Source organism: Arvicanthis niloticus, chromosome 23, assembly GCF_011762505.2.
Source record: "Arvicanthis niloticus isolate mArvNil1 chromosome 23, mArvNil1.pat.X, whole genome shotgun sequence".
NCBI lineage: Eukaryota > Metazoa > Chordata > Mammalia > Rodentia > Muridae > Arvicanthis > Arvicanthis niloticus.
In genome coordinates this window covers 42,709,316-42,733,265 of record NC_133430.1, presented here as the reverse complement: position 1 = coordinate 42,733,265, position 23,950 = coordinate 42,709,316, and the positions used below count along the sequence as shown (strand labels likewise).

The window sequence follows — 23,950 nt, the reverse complement described above, 5'->3', positions numbered from 1 at the left end:
TAAACATCCATCACAAAATGCATTAGTGGTGGCCTTGGATCATGTGACTCAGGAAGGGTCTCAGTTTAAACCCTGTATATCAATGAGCTTCCCAGCTCAGATTTTCTACTGGATTCATCAAAAATCCGTGTTCTAGGAATCATCGGTTAAGGTTAGGGTGGCCCTAGACTTAAGTCACCAGTTCATTACTTAAACTCTACATGCAAGGAAGGAGCGGCTCAGCATTATAAAAGCAGGTAAGTATTCTTCGTTTAGAATCATATTGTTTATATGTTACAGGATGACTACATGGAAACCGTGCTTACCACTTTATATAGGGTGAATAACCTACATCATTTGTGCCTCACAACCTGTATCAGTGTATATTACTTGGGTTGTTTCAGAACAAATTGTGTGTAGATGCTTTTAGACAGAAAAACAGGGCCTTAGCTCATCCCTTCCCTGTGCTTGTTGCCGTTTTACCTACATTTTCATGTACCACACCCCTGTGCTTCACACACTTACCACTGATGGCGTTCACTAGTTTACCTTTCCCTGCCACGCTTCTGAAACTTGTAATCAGTGTTCTAGATCAGAGGTCACTTAGTGGATATTTTAGGCCTTTCAGGCCAAGTAACAAACTTAAGAGCACTATGTGATACTTACATCATGAGATTAAGCAACTTGCCATAATTTTATTGATTAAAGGTAAGATGTAATTAAGCACATTTTTTATGAAAATGTCTGTAATTGAGTTCTGGTTGTTTATTTAATAGTCAAATTCTGCCAAATATTGGCCTCAATCCATAAACATATGATATCAAATATGATGGTTAGTTTTCATTGTTGTCAACTTGACAACCTAGAATCAAATCACCTAGGAAGAGTGTCAGTCTATATTGAGTTGGCCTGTGGGGGCGTGTTTGTGGAGGGAAGGAAGTCCCAGTCTGCTGTGGGCTGCACCATTGCCAAGGCAGGCGTCCTGAGCTAAGCGAAGAAATCAGGGTGAGTGTGAGCAAGTATACATATGCATTTCCTTCTGCTCTGACGGAGGAGTGTCAGCTAGCTACTTCAAGTTCCTGCCCTGACTTCTTCAGTGATACACCATGTTCTCAAAGTGTTAGCTGAAATAAACCCCTCTCCCTGAAGTTGCTCTCTGTCATAGCAATGGGTGAAATGAGAACATTAACCAAGCATATTCATAACTTGGAAGACATTTAAAAGTGTATTTTAATTCTTTGAGAAATTCATATAATACACTTTGATCATATTTATATTATTCCTCCCAGACCCACTTCCCGCCTCCTCACCCCTCCCAAGTTTGTATCGTTTGTGATAACCCACCACATCCAGTTTGTGTTAGCCATATATTCCTGGGTGTGGTATCATCCACTGGAGCATGATTGACATACCAGGGGGCTCATCCCGTAAAAGCCACCCTCTCCCAGAAGCTACCCATGTCAATAGCTCCTTGGCTAGGGTGGGACCTATTATGCTATGCCCTCCGTCTTAGGATGTTTACTAGCTTCATCTTATATAAGCAAACACACATGCTATGAGTTTATGAGTGCAGTGGTCCTGTCATTTTCAGAGCACTTTCCGAAACTCTAGTCCCTTCTGATCTCTGGCTCTTAAAATCTTGCTTTCTTCTGTGATGGTTCCTGAGCCTTGTGGTGGTGATGATACTGATGTCCTCTTTATGGCTGAGCATCTGGTGTGAGGTTCTACAGCAGGATATTGATTCTGCTACATTGTATTTGCAGCGGAGCTTGGTGATTAGGCAGTAGAAGAGGAGGTGGAGCTGGGAGAAGAGAGGAAGGGGAGGAGAGAGGGAGCAGCCATGGGGAACCACAGATGGGTAGAAAGCTGTCCTGGGTAGGAACTTCTATCAAAAGGTTAGATATTGGGTAACAACTCTAATTGTGTGGGCATCTTGTTGATTGAGCATTTCTAAATATATAAATCCTTTAGATAATCATTAAGCTTTAAGAATCTCATTTCTACTGGGTACTGCAAGGATGGCAGATACTGACTGGTGTTCAGCCGAGCTTTATGGATGCAGTGTAGTGGATTGTCAGAGCCATTCCCCATGCTGGCGTCTTGTGGGTGCCAAGGCCTGTGCATCTAGCTAGCCAGAGCCCAGGTTAGGAGCAGTGGGAACATGGTGGCTGCCCAGGAACAAGCCAGACTGGGCACCATTTTCTAAATATTACACCAACAAGGTTCTGCTTTAGTTACCATCCATTACACAAAGAAACTTTTGTGCTGATATCTGAGAGCTGTGGGTATAGAGATAGGAGTTTAGAGGACATTTGATGTCTGTTTAGCAGAATAATAATAGGTTTACCCCTTGATACCGGTGAATTCCCTAACTGATTCTTAGATTATATAGTGCCAAATAAGCCTTTTCCTCCTATGGAGCAGGCCTTAACCCCAGTTGGAAAGTTGTTAGTTATCCCTGTTAACATTCATGCCACCATCACCTACCTTTTGAGCGTATCTTACCAACCTGCTCATTATTGTTTCCTTCTGAGTAAAACTATTGACGTCTCCCCACACCTACAGCAGCCTAGGCCACATCATCTGGTGCTATGAGCGCTAGTCAGCAGGAGGAAGCTTCCTGCCATCAACTACATTTCTCCATGTCTTAAGACAAAAGTAGGTGCTATTTCTAGCATAGAGTCTTATCATTAAGTTCTGGTTAGCAAATGCAAAAGCCTCTATTTTTTAAGAGTCTCTAGGACACCTCTGATCAACAACTTGAGGGGAGGTGTCCCACACCTGGTACTGTGCTTTTATTTGGCAACCCTGGCTTCTGGGAGTAGCAAGGCATTTTTGAGAGGATTAGATTATTTTCCTCATATTTGTCATTACAGAGCACATGAATAGGTTCTAATTTTATTGGTGGAAGTGCCTTAACTTCAGTAAATAGTTTGATAAGGAAGCTTGGCACTTGCACCAGTACCCCAAAATATGGAACTTCGAAAAGAGAGCTACTGTTAATTTGTGTGAGGATAGAAATATTTTAATTTTTGATACAGTGAAATGTATAAAATAGGATATTTTGATTCAAATGTCAGTTGTATGAATGATTCCACTCTGGCTGTGTTTTACATTAAAGATGCCTTCAGACTCTAGACCAGTATGTCCAGACTTGGCCTGGAAGATGTCATTTTTTATGCCTCATCTACATGATTTAATTTTGTATTACTTTTACAGAGAAGTTATATAATTACATTCTTCCACTAATAACTATAATGTAGTTAAATGCCTTCCAGGTTAAGCAGAATAGAATTACTCTGTCTTCAACAACTATCTTTCTAAGGGACAGACACTGTTAAAAGTACATTTATCTAACAAAAATAGAAATAACTTGAATTATAAAATCCTTACATGATTTTCTAAGTTTATTAATGTGTTCACTTATTCTGTGCATGTGTGTGCATGAGTACTTTGCATATATGAGATCAGAAGAAAACTTTCAGGAGTGTCTTCTTTTCCACCTTGGTCCCAGGGCAGGCTCAGGCCATCAGTCTTGGCAGCAAGTACCTTTACCCACTGAGCCACCTGACTGGCCTGGGCCAATTCTGTTTTAAAATTATGCCAAATAATAGTGTTGCACGCCTGAAATTCCAACAGCGGGGAGGCCGAAGCAGGAGGACTGAGTTCCAAGCCCTGAGTTACACAGATCCTGCCACAAAAATAATAAAGACAAAGGAAAGGGAAGGCGGATGGAGACATAAACCAGTCTGTACCCTAGGCAGGTTCATCTTAGTTCAGTTCACTTTAGTAACGTTCCTTTATAAAAGCAAATCATAAGGGCTCATAACAAATAATCTGGGTGTTAAAGTTTACAATATCTTACACATTGTGTTTCTTTACATAAAATCTACTGGGGAGATGGAGGAAACATTTCAACTAAGAATCTGATGTGATCTGTGGTTCTCCTGAGACGGGATCGCCTGTTGTCTTCTGCCGTTTAAGAGGCGGCTCTTGGTCATTCTCTGTAACAAATTCAGAAAAGATTTGAAGATTTGTTTTTATTCATTCAAATTAATGAATATTGCTATGGATTTATTGTTTTAATAAAACAAGCCTTCTATTCGACTAAACCACATACCTTGCTAAAAGTTCAAATATTCTAAACTAAGTGGCAAAGGGGTCACAAACAAAATGACTGGGACTAGGGTGATTTCCCAACTTACACATGCACACACCCCACAAGCCATGTTAAGGGTAGTCTACTCCACACCTCGCTGTGAAGAACTCACGTGGACTGAGGGCTTGGTCCCTGTAGAGTGTAGCGGCGGGAATCTGGAAGCTGATACACAGCATCTCCTTGTTAGGGGCCACATTCCTTACGAGGTGGACTGAACTACTGGCCTCCAAGGAAACGCCCAGCGCAGCTTCCGCCCGCTGCCGAGCATCCTTCGCAGGATCGCTGTCTTTGGAGAAGCAGTAACAGTGCACAGTGGGGAGGAGCTCCGTGCTGCATGGCTGCCCATCCAAAAGTGATCGGAAAACACTGAGAAACTCTATGGCCTTAGCTGGCAAGTTCATGACGATGTGGACAGAGGGTTTTGCTTCAGTTGACAGTCCTAGCTGAAGCATCAACTCTTCCCTGACTGGCCCTTGGAGGAAGTCTTTTCCATCCATGTTAAAGACTTTCACTTTCTGGTCAACTTTATTCAGCTTACAGTTGTGCAACAGCCACTTATGGGACTCAGGATTGAGATCGTTGGCAAACACTCTGCAGTTTTTCCTTGCGGCTGGAATGGCAAAGGGCCCAACCCCAGCAAAAACATCAAACAAGACATCTCCAGAGTTGAGAAGTTCAGTGATCCGGCCGTGTTCAGTAGAGAGACGAGGATTCCAGTAGACTTTAGAGAAATCAAACTCATATGTGTAATTGTTTTCTCGAACCTAAAAAGGGTATCATGTTTTTAGTTAATCTTATTGGATTTAAAATCTGTCCACAGAAACTGGGTAGGTTATGTACACACGAGAGCATACATGTATCACAGGAGCAAGTAACTTCATTTAAAAACATTTTGATTAGAATTCTGGTGTTTATACCATTTCTGGGGCCAGTAAGTATCTTGCATTCACCTTTTTCCATGAGAAAAGTCAGCTCTCCAAAGTCAAACAGTTGTTCACATTTTAAAGGGAGTTTTGCAGAGAGGCCAACTAACTAGCTTTATGTCAGCATATGGAGAAAGAAAACAACAGGAAGCATCTGAGCCCTGCTATAGAGCACTTCCACACAGGCAAGAGACCCTTCACAGCATTCAGGCTGCAAAAGGGAGACATGATCGAAGCATCATTAAAATTTGACATAATCTATGTTTTTAGACAATTACTAAAATTTTGCACATTTCGTGTCTATAAATTAGACATATCAAGCCCCTCATTTTATGAACAAAGAATCAAAGACCAGAAAGTTCCTAACTTACACAAATCTGATGCATCTTTCTTCTGGGGCCTTAATTTCATTTAGGTATATGTCTCCCCTCTGACTAAACAGGATGCTCAGGCCAGTGCTGGAAATGTTTACGTTTCTGCCCTGAAAGTGCCCCAGGAATAACCTGGCAGGTGAAGTGTTTCAAGAACATTCTGCACACTGTCCACGGGCAATTTATCTCAATACATAGGGAGCTAAAACTCTTTACTGAAGGGCTGTTCCAATACATCACGTTAGCAGAATTCAGCCCCGTCCTCTCAGAGTCTCTGTGAAGATAGAAGCTGCTCAGAGTCGCACACGACACTTCAACCATATCATGAATATGCGCTGTCCTGACTCTAAGCATCGGTCTGCGCTTCACTTGGAGTTGCAAACACTGCGGTACCTTGGTCAGCATGTTCTCCTCTCCACACAGAACTTCCATTTGGAAATTTCGGTAAGTATTGTCAATGTTGCTGGTTTTATTTACTGCTGAGGTGATTCCTGGGTTTTTGTCAACCATAACTTGGCCTAAAAGGTGAAAATTCATGATTTAACATAAACGAATTACATTTTCTTTTGGTTTACAAATAAAAACTGTATTTGGGATTTATAATTCTGCCCATAATTCTAAAATCAAAGTACATACAGAAAATTTATGGGTACCTTTAAAAAATTTTGAGGACTTGTGGTCTACTGTTTTTCAACATTTTCCTTAAATATTCTAAAATAAAAGCAAAAGGGTTGACCATATGACACTGACAATGGAATGAGAAGCTATGAGGACGCTGACAACACAGCCTCAGAAACACTAGCAAAGAAAGCCACATGCTTGCTGGTTACACAGCCAAGGATTCTTTTGCTGTGGGTCTGAAGCAAATGCACACAGTTTAGAAAGGTGTATCAGTGAGCGATGGTTACGGCCGAGGACACACAGGTTCTTCAGAGGCTGACCTAAAGGAAAAATGTTCTACTTAAATTGATCTGTTAGTCAAACACTTATCATAGCAGAAAGGCTACAAAGACAATAATATAAATCAGAAATGACTTACTGTAACTGTATCTTTTTTGTCAACACTTGGAAATTTTATAAAGATCTATGTTCTCATTTTTTAAGGAAAAAACATCATCTTTAAGTTAGTAAAATGTACTGAATATAAATTTGCTGAAATACAATGACATTATCAGAATTCAGAATATGTAAAATAACCAATGGCTGCCTTATTGTGTTCTGCTTATCATTATCTGAACTCTATTAAAACTTTTTGAAGCTATGAACCGCCTCCCCCAACTCCTCCCAGACGCACCTGCAACCTACCCACTCAACTTTGTGTCCCACCTGTCAAGTCCAGTTTTTACAACCCATATACTCATGGATGGGTTGCCTTTCACTAACTTCTAAGATATAAAAGTTAGTTTTAAATGAAATTTTAGAACATTAACAGCAATTCTATAATTCCATAGGAAGGCCTTAGGACTTTGGACTTCCTTGGTGAGCCCACTGAGCCATGTCCCAGAGAGAAACGCTTCACCTTTAACCCTTGCACACCACCACCATTTTATGAGAAACATAGAGTTTTGAGTCAAAGTAGACAGGTGTTATGTGAAAGCCCACATCCGACCCTGAGCTGTCCCCACCCAAAGGTCACCACTGTGCAGTAATGTCCTTTGTCAATAAAAAGAGAGGAAGCAGAATGGCATTATCAAGTCTAATCGATGCAAAGTACTGAATGCTACATTTTAAAGCTGGGAATAATTACCACACATTTTGAAAATTCTGTATTAAAAAGAGTAACCTACAGAATGCATGTATAACAAATATTTATATAAAATGTGATTATCCTTCCAGCCAAAGAATAAAGGCCTTGGGTTTCCCTGGAGCTACAATAGTAGGGTGTACATAGCAGTTTCTAAAAGGCTAGGAGCACTTTAAAAAAATGTTAAAGTGCTTACCATAAAAAAGCAGCTTAATTGGCTAAATTACTAGCTAAGTCACTAGTATTGTGTATTTGACTCTGAAATACCAAATTTCAAAACCTCGTACTGACCCAAAGGCCTAATGGCTTTTTGGACCAAAAGGATTTTGTTCAATATAACAAAGAGGTTGGTGTGTGTGTGTGTGTGTGTGTGTGTGTAGAGGCCCAAAGTCTCTGCCAACACTGTGACTACAAAGAAGACATTCCAAAATGCTTTTCAAAAAGGGGGAAGGTCCTTATGATTTGGTTTCAAATAAAAACTAACCTACCCTGCTTCTTTAAATTAGCATTTTAAAATAAAAAAATAAGCACTAAAATTAGAATGTCATTTTTTTTCTAGAATATGAATCTGACTATAATCCACCTACCAATTAAATGCTTGAACGGCAGCTGATGATCTCGGAGATTCAGGTGTGCAATATGTCCAACCCTGCTGAATCCAGAGGTCACATCCTGACCCTCAGGAAGCACAGCTCTCAAAATCTCTTCCGACTTAAAATTTTCATATGTGAGTTCCAAGTTGTACTGGGATAACTGTGGGCTGACATCAAGTTCTTTTAAAACACTGAGTTCTGCTTTGTCAAAGGAATCAACAGTAAGCATCCTGTAAGGATCCAACATGATCAGCCTACTGTCTTCATCCCTGGGGTCCTCGATCACTCGCTTTATGCCCGGGCGCTGCAGGGCTATTCTCCTGAGGGCTCGCATCAATCTGTTGATCACTTCTTTCCTTGCTTTAAGCACAGGGATGGACACTGTCTTTTTAAAAGCTGTTCTATCAAGTTCTGTCATTCCTCTAACACTAGAGGGTGGTGAAAATAATTCACTATCTCTCATGCCTGCTTCTATTTCTGGCATTGTTGAGAATCCTTGACTTTGACCCGACCAAAAAATAGTAGGTGCTTTCCTAAGTCTCGGTACCGGTGTCTTCCTTGTCAGTGTAAACAATGATATTGGTTCACTGGGGTGACACCATTCCGCTTGCAGAAGTCTTCTTGAGAATTCAAATGGCTTCCATAAGATTCTAGGGAAAATATCAAAAAAAAAAAAGAAAAGAAAGAAAGAAAAAACCCATCAAGCTACATGTGAGCACGTTCACAATGGCTTTTGAGAATGAAAATATAAAGTCTTTTTCCTTCAAGTCACCTGCTAAGTGCTGACAAAAGTGTTAGATGGCAAGGGAGGGCAGTCTCTCTTGCCCTGAATGGTCAGAATGATCATTGTTCCCGGAAAACAATACATTTGCATCTTCAGTCTCTTTGTGCCTAGAACAGAAAGATTAGTGGTCTAGTAGCCTCCATGTACCCAAAGAACTCTGCTCACAATTTCCTAGGGAACACACAGGATAGGAAGTATGAAATTTGAGTTAAGGGGCATCTCTAAATGAAATGATCACTATCTATGATGCCACCAATGGCAATATTTACTAGGATATTCTTGTGGGATCTTCTTATTTATTTTTACAGGTTGTTGTATCCGAAGCTGTGTTAGGAAGTTTGTAAGCTAAGGGGCAGGTAGGTTAATCACCCAAAATTATGTGGCTGTTAAGTGGGTCAGCAAGGCTTAAGGTCTTAAATGTAGCTCACTGGTAGAAAGCTTGCCTAGCATGCATTAGGGTTGGGGTCATCACCAGCACCACACAGTATCAGGCACGGTGGTGCCTACCTGTAATCTCAGCGTGAGGAAACAGAGAGGAGGATTAGAAGTTAAAGCCAGCCTGGGACGAATTGGAGACCAGATCTCAAAAAGCAAAAATCTTGGTTAAGAATGACCTTAAAGTTGGGGATACAGCTTAGTTGGAAGAGTGGGTACCTAAAATGCACCACGCAAAGTCATGGGTTTTCAGCACTACATAACCTGGGCATGGCGGTGCAGGCACTCAGAAAGCAGAAGATCAGAAGTTAAGCTCATCCTCCGGGCTCGTCTGGACCCGAGATTTGTCCCTTCCCACGTGATCTCAGTGTACTGTTAGGATGGCTTTCATACCACACTGCTATATGCCATGCCTATAACTAAAAGCTTTAGCATTTTGGTAATAAAGCTTTACTGTGTTGCTTCAAGCACAGTACTAGTGATTCATTTCATCTTTTAAAATACCAAGTAAATGGTAAAGGATCCTGTTACAGAACCCTGTAATACACAACAATGAAGTTTAGGTTCACACAAGTAATTTAATGAACTAGCACTGAGTGCTAGTTTACTGACACAGTGTAAATGTAGGTGTCCGTTTTCCATTTGTAAAATGTGGATAAAAACCATGAAAAGAGTTTTGTGGTACTGGGAACCTAATCCTGGGCGTTACTCATGCTAGCCAATCCTTCTACCACTGAGCTACACCAGTCCTCACCATGCGTTGGACCAGCCCCCTTACCAAGGGCTCGGGCCTTGGCTTAGCGGCCGGTGGACAATGAGATGAATGGCCTGGTGGCCTTTTTGCACTCCTTGGGCGAGAAAGGACAGCACGGGTCCCGCCGCAGCACCGTCGAGTCTTTTGCATCACCTGGGACACTACGACCCCCCAACCCCCCACCTGCTGCAGCTTTCCCGGTCCACCGTCAGCCAAGGCCGGCTTAAGACCCGAACCCTCACCTCATGCTCTGGTGCAGCTCGGAAATGGGTCTCCTACAGATAGTGATGTCATCACTGTTGGCCACGGAGGCCGCGTACAGTCAGACCCTAAGGACTCGGCGCCTCTCTTCCGGGCCGCGATTTGCTACGGGATCCCGGAAGGGCCAGGCCCGTAGCTCCGCCCCTGAAGCCGCTCTGCCCGGGCGCTTAGGGCTAGGGGGAGCGGCTCGCTGATTTACTTGGCTGTTGGTCGCGGAGCACCATGCAGGCGTCCCGGGACAGCATCCAAGCCGAGCCAGGCTGGTACGTTTCTGCCCAGCAGCCGGAGGAGGCGGTGGCTGCAGAAGAGTGGAGTCCGTTGCTAAGCAACGTAAGTGGGCTTCGCTGGCTACGCAGAGCTGTTGCGCTTCGGCATCTTCCAGAGCTTGCAAGAGTCTAGGTCAGGAGGGGACTGGCCCTGGGGTGGGGCCCGAACCACTGACCTCAGCCGAGTTTGGAGTGTGGCAGCAACATGGAGCACGCAGTCAATTGTGAGGCTTGGAACACCGACGGGATGAGCCAGAGTTTTGTGACTCACCGTTGTTTTGTGTCTTTGTCGCCTCTGTTTTCTGTAGCCTTATGAGGTCTTTGTAAGAACATCACAAGATGTTTCTTTTCCGGATTTAATCATGGGGCAAAGGGAAATCTGAGCTATATTTTAATATAGAAGTCCCTGTAAGTGAAGATGAAGAGAGGTCTCTGGTAATGTGCACATAGCTCGTCCTTAACCTAAAGCCGGTGTAGTGGGCTGTGTGTGTCCCGGGTGCCTCTGCACCCTCTTGGATCCTGAATGTCCAGCCTTGAGCATGCTAGAAAAGCGCCCTAAGAGCTGCTTTCCAATCCTGGCCCTCCGCTTTTTAACTGAATTCCTGGACTGTAACAGCTGATGGTTTTGCTTACATTATCCCTGTAAGTTATTCCTGATCATCCTTCTTGCTGGGAGGACTTAATTCATTAGGTATATAAATAAAAGGTTAGTTTTGCGGTCCTAGTACGTGGGGAAGAAGAGTTATGGACAGAAGTTCCATAACAGCTGACACTGGGATTCTTCAGGAAGCATGTGAGCGGAGGCCTGTTCCTTCTCTTGGTCTCCACCCTGAGCTTACCCCATCTTGATCTCTTGAAGTCACACGGCTCCTACTGCAGCCAGCCTGGGCTCTGTACTGAAAGAGGTAGTTTACCTGGAAGACAAGTTCCTCGAGTTGCACCAGTGGATCAAAATAAAGGCAAAGGAGCAGGTGTTGTGTCCAGATATTCTTTCTCTTGGTGTGATAGCAACTATGACAGAAAGCAACTCGGGAAGGGAAGGGTTCCTTTCATCTTACAGCTACAGTCCATCTTGAAGGGAAGTCAGGGCAGGAATCTGGAGGCAGAAACTGAAACGGAGGTCACAGAGGAAATAGTGACTTGTTCCTTCTGGCCCGATCAGTTTTCTTTCCATCATCCCCAGGAAGGCCTGCTCAGGATGCTACCCCCTAAAACAGGCTGTGTCTTTTCACAACAGTCAGGAAAATCCTATCTACCCCCCCCCCCCCCCGGACTGCCTACAGACCAGTCTCTTGAGGGCATTCTCCCAGTTGAGATTCCCTCTTCTCAAATGGCTCAAGCCTGTGGTGCATGGATGAAAGAACTAAGACGCGTCCTGGTTAGTGTTCACACAAATCCCCGAGTTTATAGAATAGCTCCATAATTTGTCAGTGATATCTCCACATGCTCTAGCTTCCTCCTCAAGACATCTAATGTGGTTAAATGGTGTGTTTACAGGAACCTCGAAGGCAGGGATCCACTGGTGCTTCATTTGGTCTCTCTGTCTTTAACATGATGAACGCCATCATGGGAAGTGGCATCCTTGGCTTGGCTTATGTGATGGCTAATACGGGTATCCTTGGATTTAGGTGAGGCCTGTTTTCATGTTTTATCATCACTTTTCCATTTTGATAAGGAATTTTGATTCCATAAGTTACCGGTCCACGGTTTCTAGTTAGATCATTTCTGAGGTTTTGGTGCTGTTTTGTTCCCCCTGTGGCTAACTAGTCTGTGGTTTGGAGGAATGCTGCATTCAGTCATGCATTGTTTGAGGGGATGGGCATTCTTGTAGGGAAATCTGGAAGGGAACCCCTGGCTCTAAGATAGCATGGGCTTTATTTGAAACAGCACCTGCAAATTGGGACTCTGGTGTAAGAATCAGAACCTGTTGGCTTCTAGGCTATGGTAGTTATAGGGCACAAAAAAGAAAGCAAAGGCCACGGAGAATTTCCCCCTTTGGGCAGGTTGTTGCTAGGGGAAGCTCTGGAGATAAGGTAAGTGGTTAGGATGTCTTGTGATAGATAAGCACCTTTCCTGGTCAGCCATTACTGGGTCCATAGGGCACAGAGGGTAAGGATCTAGAAAAACAAGTTACTTTATTTTAGGAATTGTTATTGTTTAACCAAGAGCGGGGAGAGGGTACCAAATGGAGTAGTCATGGCTAATAATTCTGAAGTGTGGTACAATGCTGTTTCGTTGTTGGGTGATCCCTATAGGGTATTCCTAAACAAACCTGGATGCTGAAGCCTTCCACACATCTGTACAGTATAGCCTATTGCTCCTAGGCTAAGAATTACCCAATATAGTGTATTCCACATGCCAGTATAGTAAATGCTGTAGCAGTTGTAATATAACGGTATTTGTTTATCAAAACATGCAAAAGATTCAGTGAAAGAAGAAACCAGTTCCTGGGTTGGACGTGGAGCTGAGAGGAGCCAGAGAAGTCGTTTTAAGGGCCTTCTGTTTCATTTTTTAAACTTTTTGATTCTTGTTATAATAGCCTTAAAAACAAACACATCATATACCATATAAAACTTTTCTTTATGTCCTTATTCTATAAGCTTTTAAAATGTAATCTACTCTCATTTTTGTATTTTCCCTTTTCTAACTTTTTCTTTAAAACTGAGATGTAAGCATACTCACTACCTGAGAGCCAGGATCACTGGCACCAGCTTACACATCCTGCCCCTGGGGAAGGCGTTCAGGGAGCAGGACATAGCTGAAGCTGCATTGCCTGTGACAAGAGAGCCTTTAATGAAGCCCCTGAAGGACTGGTCCTGGTAGTTGGGAGGTAGGGTCAGGAAGATGGGGAATTCAGGGTCTTCCTCGGCCATATAAGTTCAAGTGAGACCCTGCTTCGAAAAACAAACAAACAACAGCAACAGTAATAAAAAAGTATGCCCTAAAATCATGATTTCAAAAAATTCAGTATGATAGTATAATAAATACAGGAACTAAGGATTGCATTATTTGTTCTTAGTGGAAAATCCGTGTTAGATGTAAAAGCGTGTGTTACACTCTATGTGACTGGCAGTGCAGTAGTCTGCTTTCCCCCGCTTCACCATGAACATGAAGACTGTGTTCCCTATGCCGTAAGGAAGGCCATGTTGTCTCTCAGACGTCATTGTCAACCCAGATATCTTTGTGCAGTACAGGTCTGATGTTGATTTTTATTAATCTAAAAATGTGGCTAATGGTTGTTTGTTGTTTTCTTTTTTTTTTTAAACTTGATCCACAACCAATTTATAATTTTAAAAAGTCTCTTATCCAAGTTTATTTGTGTCAGGTTGGCCAATGTGAATCAAAACTTACCAGTCATGTAAGTTAAAAGCAATTTTTTAAGTGCAAATAAAATATCCTTCTCCTGTCTTCTGCTGTTAAATAAGACTTCTTTAATGACTAGAGCCCAGCATTCTGTTCTGTGCCTCTTTTCGAGAGTTGGTTATGGGCCAGTGTCTTAGTTCTGTTCTACTGTTGTGACTACACACCATGACCAAGGCAGCTTATAGAGGAAAGCATTTAACTGGAGGCTTGCTCACAGTGTCAGAGGATAAGCATTATCATCGTGCTGGGAAGTGTAGCCGGGGAGAATGGTAGGCTGCAGACAGGCACTGGAGCCGAGGCTGAGAGCGTGCACTCCTGATCCACCCACAGGAGGCACCTAACAACACATACTCCTAACCTTCCTGATCTGGTCACCAGCTGCTCATTGGGCCTTCAGTGAGCCTGGTGTGAGCCTGTGGGGGCTGCGCTCCTGTATCCCAGCCAGCTACCCAGGGCTGCTGTTGTCTACATAGCTTTCTATGTTTGGTGCTCCACTGCCGTTGCTGGTTTTGTATTTTGCAAGTCCATCTCTGCTCTCAGGCATGAAATCCTTTGGAACCAGATCTCTGAGCATCTGGCACCAAGTCCTGGTACTTGTTTAGTCAGTAGAGACCAACTTAAAATGTAAAGTCTCACTTCAGTTTTGTCCTTTTTGTTTTTTCCCCAAATGTCTTAATATGCAAAACCCACTTTTAAGTAGCCCACTTTGCTTTTGTTGTGGGATGTGCTCACAAACTCAGCAGTTTTAAAAACTATATGCAACGTGTTAGGCAACCCATAATTAGAGAGCCCTCCCTCCCCTCCCCCAAAGCTCTCCGAGAAAGTCACGTTTTATATGCTGGAGTTTTCCATGCAGGTGTGTATCACTGACAGTGGGCCTGCTGCATCAAATCAAATGTCACCTTTAGTGTTGTCAGACTGTAATTTTGTGAGGTCTCTGATGTCAGTTTCCTGACTGATACTTACCAGTAAGTATTAAGTGGCTCACAAAGAGGATTTCTGTGCCTTTGGTATGGTGCACTGGGGACACTGGATTTGCTAGAAGCCTGTCCTACAGGGATCTTCCTGAGAATTAAGCAGGAATTATTTATTGATAATAAATAATTTTATCATTTATTATTAATAAATAATAGTAATTTTCATGGTGTTTACATGGATTTTTAGATCGTGTTGTTAGAAATGTGTTAATTGCATTGTTTGAGGGTTGAGTTGGAAAGAGGTGTGTATGCTCCATGGAGCCCAGGAATAGTCAGCTCGATATTAGAGGTAAAGCCGTGGTTAAAGGGTCCACATCACTGGAAGGGGAGGAAGTTGGGGAAATGGGGCAAGAGGAAGTCAGTGAGACCTAGAACAGGGAAAATTAGTCATTAAAGGGAATACTTAGATCACGGAGTGCTGAACTGCAGTCAGCAGACACTGCGAAGTGACGAATTTGGGTTTTAAGTAAAGTTTATTTCTTTCTGATTTCTCTTTTCATTTTAAAAGCACTTCATTCTGCCTTCAGTACAACTTGGTAAATACAAAGCAGTGATTTCTTTCATGTCTGTAGTTCTGCCACCCAGAGATAGTCTCTATGACTGTGAAGAAATGAATGATCAGGAAAAAGCAAGAGTGGGGAAGCATAACTGTGTTCTTTTATATTTTAGTGTCCTGCTGCTGTTAGTAGCTCTCCTGGCTTCTTACTCAGTCCATCTCCTGCTTGCTATGTGCATCCACACAGGTGAGTAATGCCATGCTGTCCCACTTGCCTGTTTCACCAGCCATGAGTTCTCACTTGCATAAGAAGTGAATGTCTCCGATCTGATGTGTGAGAGCCAGGGTACAGCTCAGTGAAAACAGTATTTAGCACAAACAAGTCCCTGGCTTGGAACTCCAGCACCACACACACCCCTAAGAGTCTAATTTCCAGTGAGCATATGGTGATTGGGTTTGTTTTCTTGTGCTAAGGACAAAAGCTGGCATTTTTTGTTTGTTTGTTTGTTTGTTTGTTTGTTTGTTTTTCTGGGACAGGGTTTCTTTGTATAGCTCTCGCTGTAGGAACTGGCTCTATAGACCAGGCTGGCCTCAAACTCAGGCCCATCTGCCTCTGCCTCCTGAGAGGTGGAATCAAAGGTGTTCGCAAATCACCACCTCCCAGAGAAAGCTGGTTTTTATCACCTGCTCTCTCTTACCTTTGAATTAAATTTGTGTTGCAGTCCAACACAAGCTTTATGTCTGAGTGGTGGAGCTCGCTTTGTTATCACTGGTTTTGTGGCTTTCAGACTTACAGAAGCAACATACGTGCACCTAATAGGTTTTTAAAGTGGGATTCTTCTAGGCTCAAAGAAATGAGAATTGTTAAAGGTATTGTTCTGAGAGTTTGAGACTCTTGAGATCAGGGTACTAAAATAATCAGTCCACTTTATTTTCAATGTCTGTGCATCAGAAATGCCTCTTTTGTTGTTGTTGTTTACTGAACAGATTTAGTAACAAGTCAGCCAGGTGATTCTTATACAAAACCACCTTAGGATCCAGAGCTCAGAGATGCAGCTTCTACCAGTAGCTGAGTGGCATTGACGGGCAGGCTTACCAATGCATGCCTGTGCCTTCCGGGCAAATGTGCAGACTGATTAAAAAAAAAAAAGAGAGAGAGAGAGAGAAAGAAAGAAAGCTGGGCAGTGGTGGCTCACGTCTTTAATCCCAGCACTTGGGAGGCAGAGGCAGGCGGATTTCTGAGTTTGAGGCCAGCCTGGTCTACAGAGTGAGTTCCAGGACAGCCAGGGCTACACAGAGAAACCCTGTCTCAAAACAAAACAAAACAAAAAACAAAACAAACAACAACAACAAAAACTCGAGTGGTACCCCTTGTTGGCCTAAAAAGAAACTTTCTAATTTTCTGTCTGACTATCTTACTTATTTATGAATTGTATGTATGTATGTATGTATGTATGTATGTATGTATGTAATGTCTGCATACCAGAAGAAGGCATTGGATCATAAGCTGTGATGTGGTTGCTGGAAATTGAACTCAGGACCTCTGGAAGAACAGCCAGTGCTCTTAAGTGCTGAGCCATCTCTCCAGACAAGCCTGGAACTTCCTATGTAGCCCTGGCTGGCCTCATATTGACAGAGTTCCACCTGCTTCTGCCTAAGTGTTAAGAATAAAGGCATGCCCCACCATGCCAGGCTCCAGGGCACTGTCTTATGTGCAGTGAAAACCCAAGCCTCTTTAAGAACAACATATAATGTTGTTCTTAAATTGTGTGCTCAGCAGTGTCACAGGAGAGTCATATGTGAAACCTTCCAACAACTGCATCAGGTAGATTTTTGTCATCTGTGTTAGAGGCTGGCAAAAGGAGACAGTAAAAGATAAAGTGGTCTCCTCCAGGCACATAGGCAATTGTTTGGTTAGAACTAATTTTGTACGTCATAGCCCAAGTTATACATAGTATGTGCCATTTCCCAGCATGCAAACACTGAAGCTTATTTTCTGGAGGAAGTAAAAGGAAACTCTACATTTGACTGTGAGTCATGTTTCTGGAGGTTGAACTCCAGTGAGACTGAGGAAGAGGCCCATTAACAGAAGGCTGGCATGGCCATCTCTTCTCACACGGATTGGAGGAGTGCTTTGCATAGAATTTGTTCTACCAGAAATGTAATTCCTCCAGCTACAAATAACTGGGGAGCTTTCAAGAAAGACATGGCTTCTTCCTATGACTAAGCCTGTCAGTCACAAGTCAGATCTTCCATTTCCCCTTTGAGTGCCTCACAGTTGTTTGTCAACAGATAACTAAGTGGTACAAGACAGTACAGAGAACGATTTATGCTAACACAACCACAAAAGAAATACAGAAACAACAGTGAGATGCCTTTGTAAACGTATGCAAATGACAGACCCAAAACATTGTCCTAACAGATTCTGGGCAGGCTTGGAACAAGAGGAACTAGCTTCTCAGCCACCCTGGAATGAGACCGGGAGGCCTTTGCTATTGTTTATTCTTACAAAGCCATACTTGTACCACAGGGTCTGGCAGGATTACTCCTCTTGGCATTTATCCAAAGACTTAGGTCTACACAAAAACTTGTATACATGATGTTTATAGCAGTTTTATTTATAAATTGCCAAATTTAGGGAGTGCCCAAATACCCTTCAGTAGATGATTCACCAAGCAAACGGTGACATTGAAACAACAGAAAATTATTTTGTATTAGTAAGAAAAGAACCACCAGGCTCTGGAGCAACATGGAGGACTCGTAACAACAACTTATTGGGTGAAAGAAACCATATGGTCCAGCAGCTCTGTGTCCAGGTGTGTGTGCACAGAAAGTGAGACCGAGACCTTGTGGGGATAATCTGTGTTCTTTGTTTGTTGTGGCATTATTCACAATGGTGAAATACAGAAACACCCTGTGTGTCTTTCAGTTGAAGAATATAGATAAAGAAGCAGTAATCTATATGTATTTTGGAAAATTATCCAGCCTTTAAAAACAGGCTAAAAGGGGGGAGTCTTCCCAGTGGTGGGAGCACAGAGAAGCCTGGCAGACATCATGATAACGATGAAGTGAGACAGGCAGACAGGAGGAAAAACTGCATGTTCTCGATTACCTGTAGACACTAAAAAAGGTAGTTAGGAAACAGGATGAAACTGGTTACCAGGGATACTGGGGAAGAGAGGGAGGACAGGGAGTTCTTGATTGAGGGACACAGGATGTGGAGTCTGAAAATATGATGTACAGCATGTTGGTCGTAGTGAATATCAAGTTTATTGGAAATTTGCCAAGAGAATAATTTCAGAAAGGAGTGGAAAGGAAGAAAGATCGAATGGATATGATTATTTCCTTGAATATCATAGTTTCAATGTATATCAAAACATGTTGAACACTTTACATGTACAAAATGAAGAGAAAGAAGAGACCAACCAGAAAAGATTGTGTATGATTATGTTTCAGCTATGACATTGTAGAAAGGCAAAACCATGAAGAGTAAAGGAGTCAGTGGTTTCCGGGAGTTAGGAGGGAAGGCTGATTGAATAGGAGAATGTCTGGGGCAAACGAAAGATGCCATGTGACAGCATAATGGTGGAGGTACACTCGTCAGGATCCTTAGACTGTCTGGTACCAAGAGCAACTTCGGACTGGTTTTGTATGGTATTGATAGGATTGGTTTTGTATGGTATTGATAGGATTGGTTTTGTATGGTATTGATAGGATTGGTTTTGTATGGTATTGATAGGATTGGTTTTGTATGGTATTGACAGGGCAGAGCCCTTTGACACTAACAGGCGTGTCGCTGTATAGCAGGAAGGCATCGTTGTGTGTGGGGCAGAAGGTATATCACACAGCCTTATACTTTCTTAATTTTGCTGAGAGCCTACAAACAATCTAAAAATATAATCTGTTAAAGAAAAGCAAATGGTGAGAGAGAATAATACAACATGTGGAGTAAAAATTAATAATAAAAGTCCAGAAGGCCTCAGCCCTCCATAAAGAACTACAGGCAACTAAGGAATTCAGAGAGAGGGAGAAATAGTCTGTCCCAAGGAAGAACACACCAATTGATTATCCAGTCAACCTGAAAACATTCATAAAAGTATCATTATACAGACTGAGAAGATTGTATTTGTGTACTTAAAAATATATATGTATATGCATATACCATATGAGTGTGTAACAACAATGAATGTGGAAGAGGCCGTGAGTTTGAACGAGAAGGGGTAGGGGTGGATAAGAGGGAGGAAAGGAAGGAATGGGAAGGGATGCCGCTGTACTACAATGGCGAGGAAAGGAAATAGTCTTAAAAAGGAGCAGCCAACAAGGGTCTCTTCTAATCCAGAATAAAAACATGCACTCTGAGATTTGAAATAATAGATAATGCATCTGTACAAGAAGAAGAAAATAATATTATTTTCTGTGTCCAGAAATGTGTCCAGAACCCACAAGTTCCATAGAAGTTAGAGAACAAGGAAGAGGAGACAAGAGGAGGCAGGAAAGAGAAGATAAGATTACTTTTGTAGTTGGATTTGAACACTTAAAGAAATTTCCAGGGATTGTCACAGAAAGAATAAACAACTTGAGAATGAAAGAAAAGATTACTACCAGACCACCGTGAATGTGCCCAGTCTTCACCTGAAAATGAAAGAATAAAAACATTAAAAAGTTAGAGCGGTCCAGGAGACCAGCATGCAAATGATGAGCACACACAGAAGGGGATAAGTGGAGTTATACACAGAATAACACAGAAGAGCTGCTGTAACTGAAGAACACAAGTTCCACAGTAACACGTGCCTTCCCGAAGATCACTGTGAAATAATTCACACCAAATGCATTGCAATTGATGGGAAAGACAGTTTTAAAATATGGTATCTTAAAAGTTTACACAGAAGAAACAAAGAAACTGACAAATGGCTGTTGGTTAGAAGTGCCTGTTACGAAGGCCTGGGCCATAGCACCCTGGTGGCTGTAACTGTCAGCCTATCCAAAACGCCCAGGCTCCGGGCTCTGCAAGAAACTGTGCCTCCAAGGAACAAGGCAGCTGGTGCTAGAGGAGGATCCCCAGCGGCAGCTTCGTCTGCCTTCCACTTGCAGCGTGTGCACCCACAGAGAGGTGTGAGCAGCTCGCTCCATGCACTCACCGCACACTCACAAACGAAGAGATGCAAACCAAGACATAACAGCAGTTTTTACAGGCACTGTAAAGTGGACTGTATACCAGTCTTTGTGCAATTCTTGGAAAAGATGATTCTAAACTAGAATTCCATACCCAGCCAAACTCATGGGAATGTGGTTTTAGTAATGGCATTTCATACATGCAATGTCCGAGAAACAGTCCCTCCAGTATACTTATGTAGCGAGCAGGTTAAGGGTGGAGATACTTGCCAGAACTCAGGAGTAACAGAAATGAAGAATCAGGAGTGAAGGAAACGAAACTCCCAGGGCAGCAGCTATGTGGCAGATCTAAGCACCAGTGCGCTTTTCAGAGAAGCATGGCGCTGCTGCCAGGCCATTCTGCATGCAGCATCCTTTGCAGGGTGGCCAGCGCTAGTTTCCACGATCAGAACCTGAGTAGATGGGAGGTTATATTAGTACAACGGGGGTCAAGGAAAGATGGGCTACGCAGTGCAGAGTCAGCACAGGTGAAGGAGCACTGTTTTGGGCCATGTGGACACTAGGCAGGGTCATTAGTGGAACACAGAAGGCAGAGGTGGCTCAAAATTAAAAGTTCAGTTTTGAATATGTGGACTGTGAAGTATATGTGGGTGGAATGGTCTGAGCTCTGAAGCATAGGATTGAGGTTCCTTCAATTGCTTCGATGTTCTTTTATCTAGGAATATGGGAATAATCAGAGACAGGTACATGAGCAAATGACGCATGCTGTAGTGTGCTGAGTATGGGACTAGGTGAGAACTCTGGGCGCAAGTGAGAAGGAAAGAGTTGGAGGGATGGGAATCAGGAAATATTCCTACATCACTGGGCTGAAAAAGGTAGCAGACAAAAAGTATATCCTGTATATTGTACACAATGTGCCCTAGATAACTTACCACTGCTATTGAATAATGTATAAAGAAGAAAATTGGAGGGAAGACCAGTCTCAGATCCTGAAGAATATAAAAGGATTTGCCCAGGGAATGAGAGACCCACTGGGACGGTTGAAAAAGTCCAGGTATCTAACAGAATCTACCACTTGTTCTGTCCAAGGAGAATTTTGATTTTTTCCTAGAGTGCATGATATAACCTGTAACTCCAATAAAGAGCTTTGAGTCCCTTTCTCTTCCTCTTTCTAAAGAAGGTTATTGGAGGCGTGTGTGCACATATATGTGGGGAGGCCAAAGGTCAACAGTGGGTGTGGTCTTCACTCTCCCTCTTCATTCTTAAGGCGGGGTCTCCTGGCACCTGGAGCTCCCCTGCTTCACAGCTGCGGCTGAGCCAGGTGAACAGACTGAGACTCCACCTGTCCCACCAAGTGTGGAGTTTCAGGCACTTGTCTCTATGGCAAGCTTTTGTGGGTGCTGGGAATCCAAACTCAGCTCTCCCTGCTTGAGGAGCAGGCACTTTAGCTGAACCATCTCCCTAACCCCTGTCATTCTCCATGATTATTTGAAACTCTAGTCATGATGAAAAAAAAAAAAAAAAAAAAAGATGTTTCTATATAAGCTCTGGTTTCTTCTCTCTCTTTTTTAAAGTAATTTTATTTATTTATTTATTTATTTAATGTTCATTGGTGTTCTGACTTCTTGTATGTCTGTGTGAAGGTGTCAGATCTCCTGGAACTGGAATTACAGACAGTTGTGAACTGCCATGTAAGTGCTAGGAATTGAACCCAGGTTCTTTTTGAAGAGCAGCCAGTGCTTTTAGCTGCTGAGCCATCTTTCTGGCCCCTTTTATATGTTTTAAAGCAAAAGATTTTTAATTAAAGCTCTCCTCAAAATGATTGGCAGCCCTCCCATGGAGCCCTGGCCTGGAGCTTACTATATAGGCCAGGCTGACTTGGTACTTAAAGTCATCCTCCTGCCTCCGCCTCCTGATTGCTGAGGGTCAAGAGTGTCCCACCACACCCAAGTAACAACATCTTTTAATCAGATATTTCCCAGATGCTGTTTCCTGTGTGCTATGAAATCCCCATAGGTGCAGTAGCCTACCTGGCATGTGCCATACTGCCCTTGAAGAGACTGCCACAGCCCTGGAAGCTGTGAGTGCCATGTGTCAAAAGAAGAGGCTTTACAGCAGTGACTAAGGATGTTGAAATGGAGAACTGTGTTGGCAGGCTCTAAATTTGGTTACATGTGTCATGAAAGGAAGATCACAGACAAGAGAAACGTACAAAGTGGCCACACAGAGATTATACACACTTGGCCACAAATCCTGGAGCCACCAGAAGCTAAAACAGGCTAGGAATGGATTCTCTCCAGAAGGAGGGACTCAAGCTGGCACCCTGATTATGACCCAGTGAATCTAATTTTGAATTTCTCTGTCCTTCTCAAACTGTGAAGCAATAATTTTCTCTTTTTCGAAGGCATCAAGTTTGTAATAATTGGTTACGTCAGCCGTAGTGCACTAAACCTTGCCTACGGTAAGAAAATGCCACACCATTGGAATAGCATACATGTCACCAGTGTGATTTTTCTTTAGAAACAAGCTTTTGGTAAAGCTCCAGATGTAGTGTTAAGAATGTTTCCTGTGTTTGCATGGTACTTGACTTCCCGGAACTGCGTTTATACCCAAGAGGTGTAGTCGGCCGGGCACAGAAGCCTATGCCTGTAATCCCACACTCAGAAGGCTGAGTCAGGAGGATCAAGAGTTCAAAGTCAGCCTACAGCCTGAGATCCTGAATCAAAATCACTAAACGGCAAGTCGTCAAAATGACCTTTAAAACTTCCTTATGTAGTTTATAATAGAAATGAATTTCAGGCCGGTGCGATGGCTCAGTGGTTAAGAGCACTGACTGCTCTTCCAGAGGTCATGAGTTCAAATCCCAGCAACCACATGGTGGCTCACAACCATCTGTAATGAGATCTGATGCCTTTTTATGGGTGTCTGAAGACAGCTACAGTGTACTTATATATAATAACATATAAGAAATAAATAAAAAACTTTGAAAAAAAGGAAAATGAATTTCTATGTGTTTAACATCCAGATAGCATTTCCAAGAAAACTGACACCTGGGGCCTCTTGGATTTCCTTCTGCTCAGCATGGGTCTGGGTGTCCTGAGAGGGTTTTGAATAACAAATTCCATTTGGGATGTGAGAGACTCAGAACTAAAACTGAAGGAGATGACACTAGGGTGTGTTTCCCGCAAACATTACTCTCTGCAAGCATCTGTTTATTAGGAAAGGTAGTCAGTACCATGCTATAATTTCCTCTATTTCTTTTTAGAATTGTGAGCATAATTTAATGCACTCAGAATTAACTGAGTGAATCAGTTAATTGAGGCAGCTTCAGTGGATTGGTGTTTTCGTGTCTTGCTTTATTTTACTGATTCTTGGCTGGGTGTGATTTCTCCCCCAGAGCATCTGGCAACGGCTATAGACATTTCTGGTTCTTATGCCCAGAGATGGGGTGGATGGGCATGGTGCTATTGGCCTCCGGTGTGTTCAGGCCAGGGATCCTGTTGAACTTCCCACAGTACACAGACAGCTCTATGAATGTGTGTAGTGTGGTACACATATAGAGGTCAGAGAACAACTTTATGGTTTTCTCCACTCAGCTTTACATGGGTGCCAGGGAGGGAATACCCTCTGAACCTTCTCACTATTCCTCATTGTTGTCTTTATCAGAAACTTACATGCTTGGGTCTGGAGAGAGGGCTCAGGAGGGCAGCTCTTCTAGAGGTCCCGGGTTCAA

The 23,950-nt window shown here is 42.8% G+C and overlaps 2 protein-coding genes across 8 annotated transcripts in view; one reads left to right on the top strand and one right to left on the bottom strand.

The window, feature by feature from the left end:
• Positions 1-3,373: 3,373 nt before the first annotated feature.
• On the bottom strand, positions 3,374-10,121 carry Trmt5 (tRNA methyltransferase 5). Of its 2 annotated transcripts, XM_076922012.1 has the most exons (6): positions 9,985-10,107; positions 8,542-8,660; positions 7,764-8,419; positions 5,826-5,950; positions 4,251-4,902; positions 3,374-3,983 (listed from the first exon to the last, which is right to left on the bottom strand). In XM_076922012.1, exons 3-6 carry the CDS (start codon positions 8,251-8,253, stop codon positions 3,898-3,900), a joined length of 1,353 nt encoding a protein of 450 aa, XP_076778127.1. In that variant the 5' UTR covers positions 8,254-8,419; positions 8,542-8,660; positions 9,985-10,107; the 3' UTR covers positions 3,374-3,897. The 2 variants fall into 2 exon arrangements, with proteins under 2 accessions (XP_076778127.1, XP_076778126.1); XM_076922011.1 differs by lacking the exon at positions 8,542-8,660 and having other exon boundaries at positions 9,985-10,121.
• A 61-nt stretch (positions 10,122-10,182) lies between these two features.
• Slc38a6 (solute carrier family 38 member 6) overlaps positions 10,183-23,950 on the top strand; it is a 60,990-nt gene continuing 47,222 nt past the window's right edge. For 3 of the 6 annotated variants that reach the window (XM_076922015.1, XM_076922014.1, XM_076922013.1), the window contains exons 1-3: positions 10,183-10,333; positions 11,767-11,897; positions 15,279-15,352. In XM_076922015.1, coding sequence (XP_076778130.1) covers positions 10,226-10,333; positions 11,767-11,897; positions 15,279-15,352 — 313 coding nt within the window. In that variant the 5' untranslated portion in view covers positions 10,183-10,225. Of the gene's footprint in view, positions 10,334-10,425; positions 11,241-11,766; positions 11,898-15,278; positions 15,353-23,950 lie in introns of those variants that run through there. The other 3 variants (XM_076922016.1, XM_076922018.1, XM_076922017.1) reach the window with 3 other exon arrangements.

What these genes read in the sequence shown, in the direction of transcription:
- Trmt5 (XM_076922011.1), bottom strand. An exon ending in GCCGTTCAAGCATTTAATTG is followed by an intron (nt 5,951 to 7,763) that starts GTAGGTGGATTA and finishes TTCACCTTTTAG; the next exon opens with GCCAAGTTATGGTTGACAAA. An exon ending in GGACCAAGCCCTCAGTCCAC is followed by an intron (nt 3,984 to 4,250) that starts GTGAGTTCTTCA and finishes AATTTGTTACAG; the next exon opens with AGAATGACCAAGAGCCGCCT.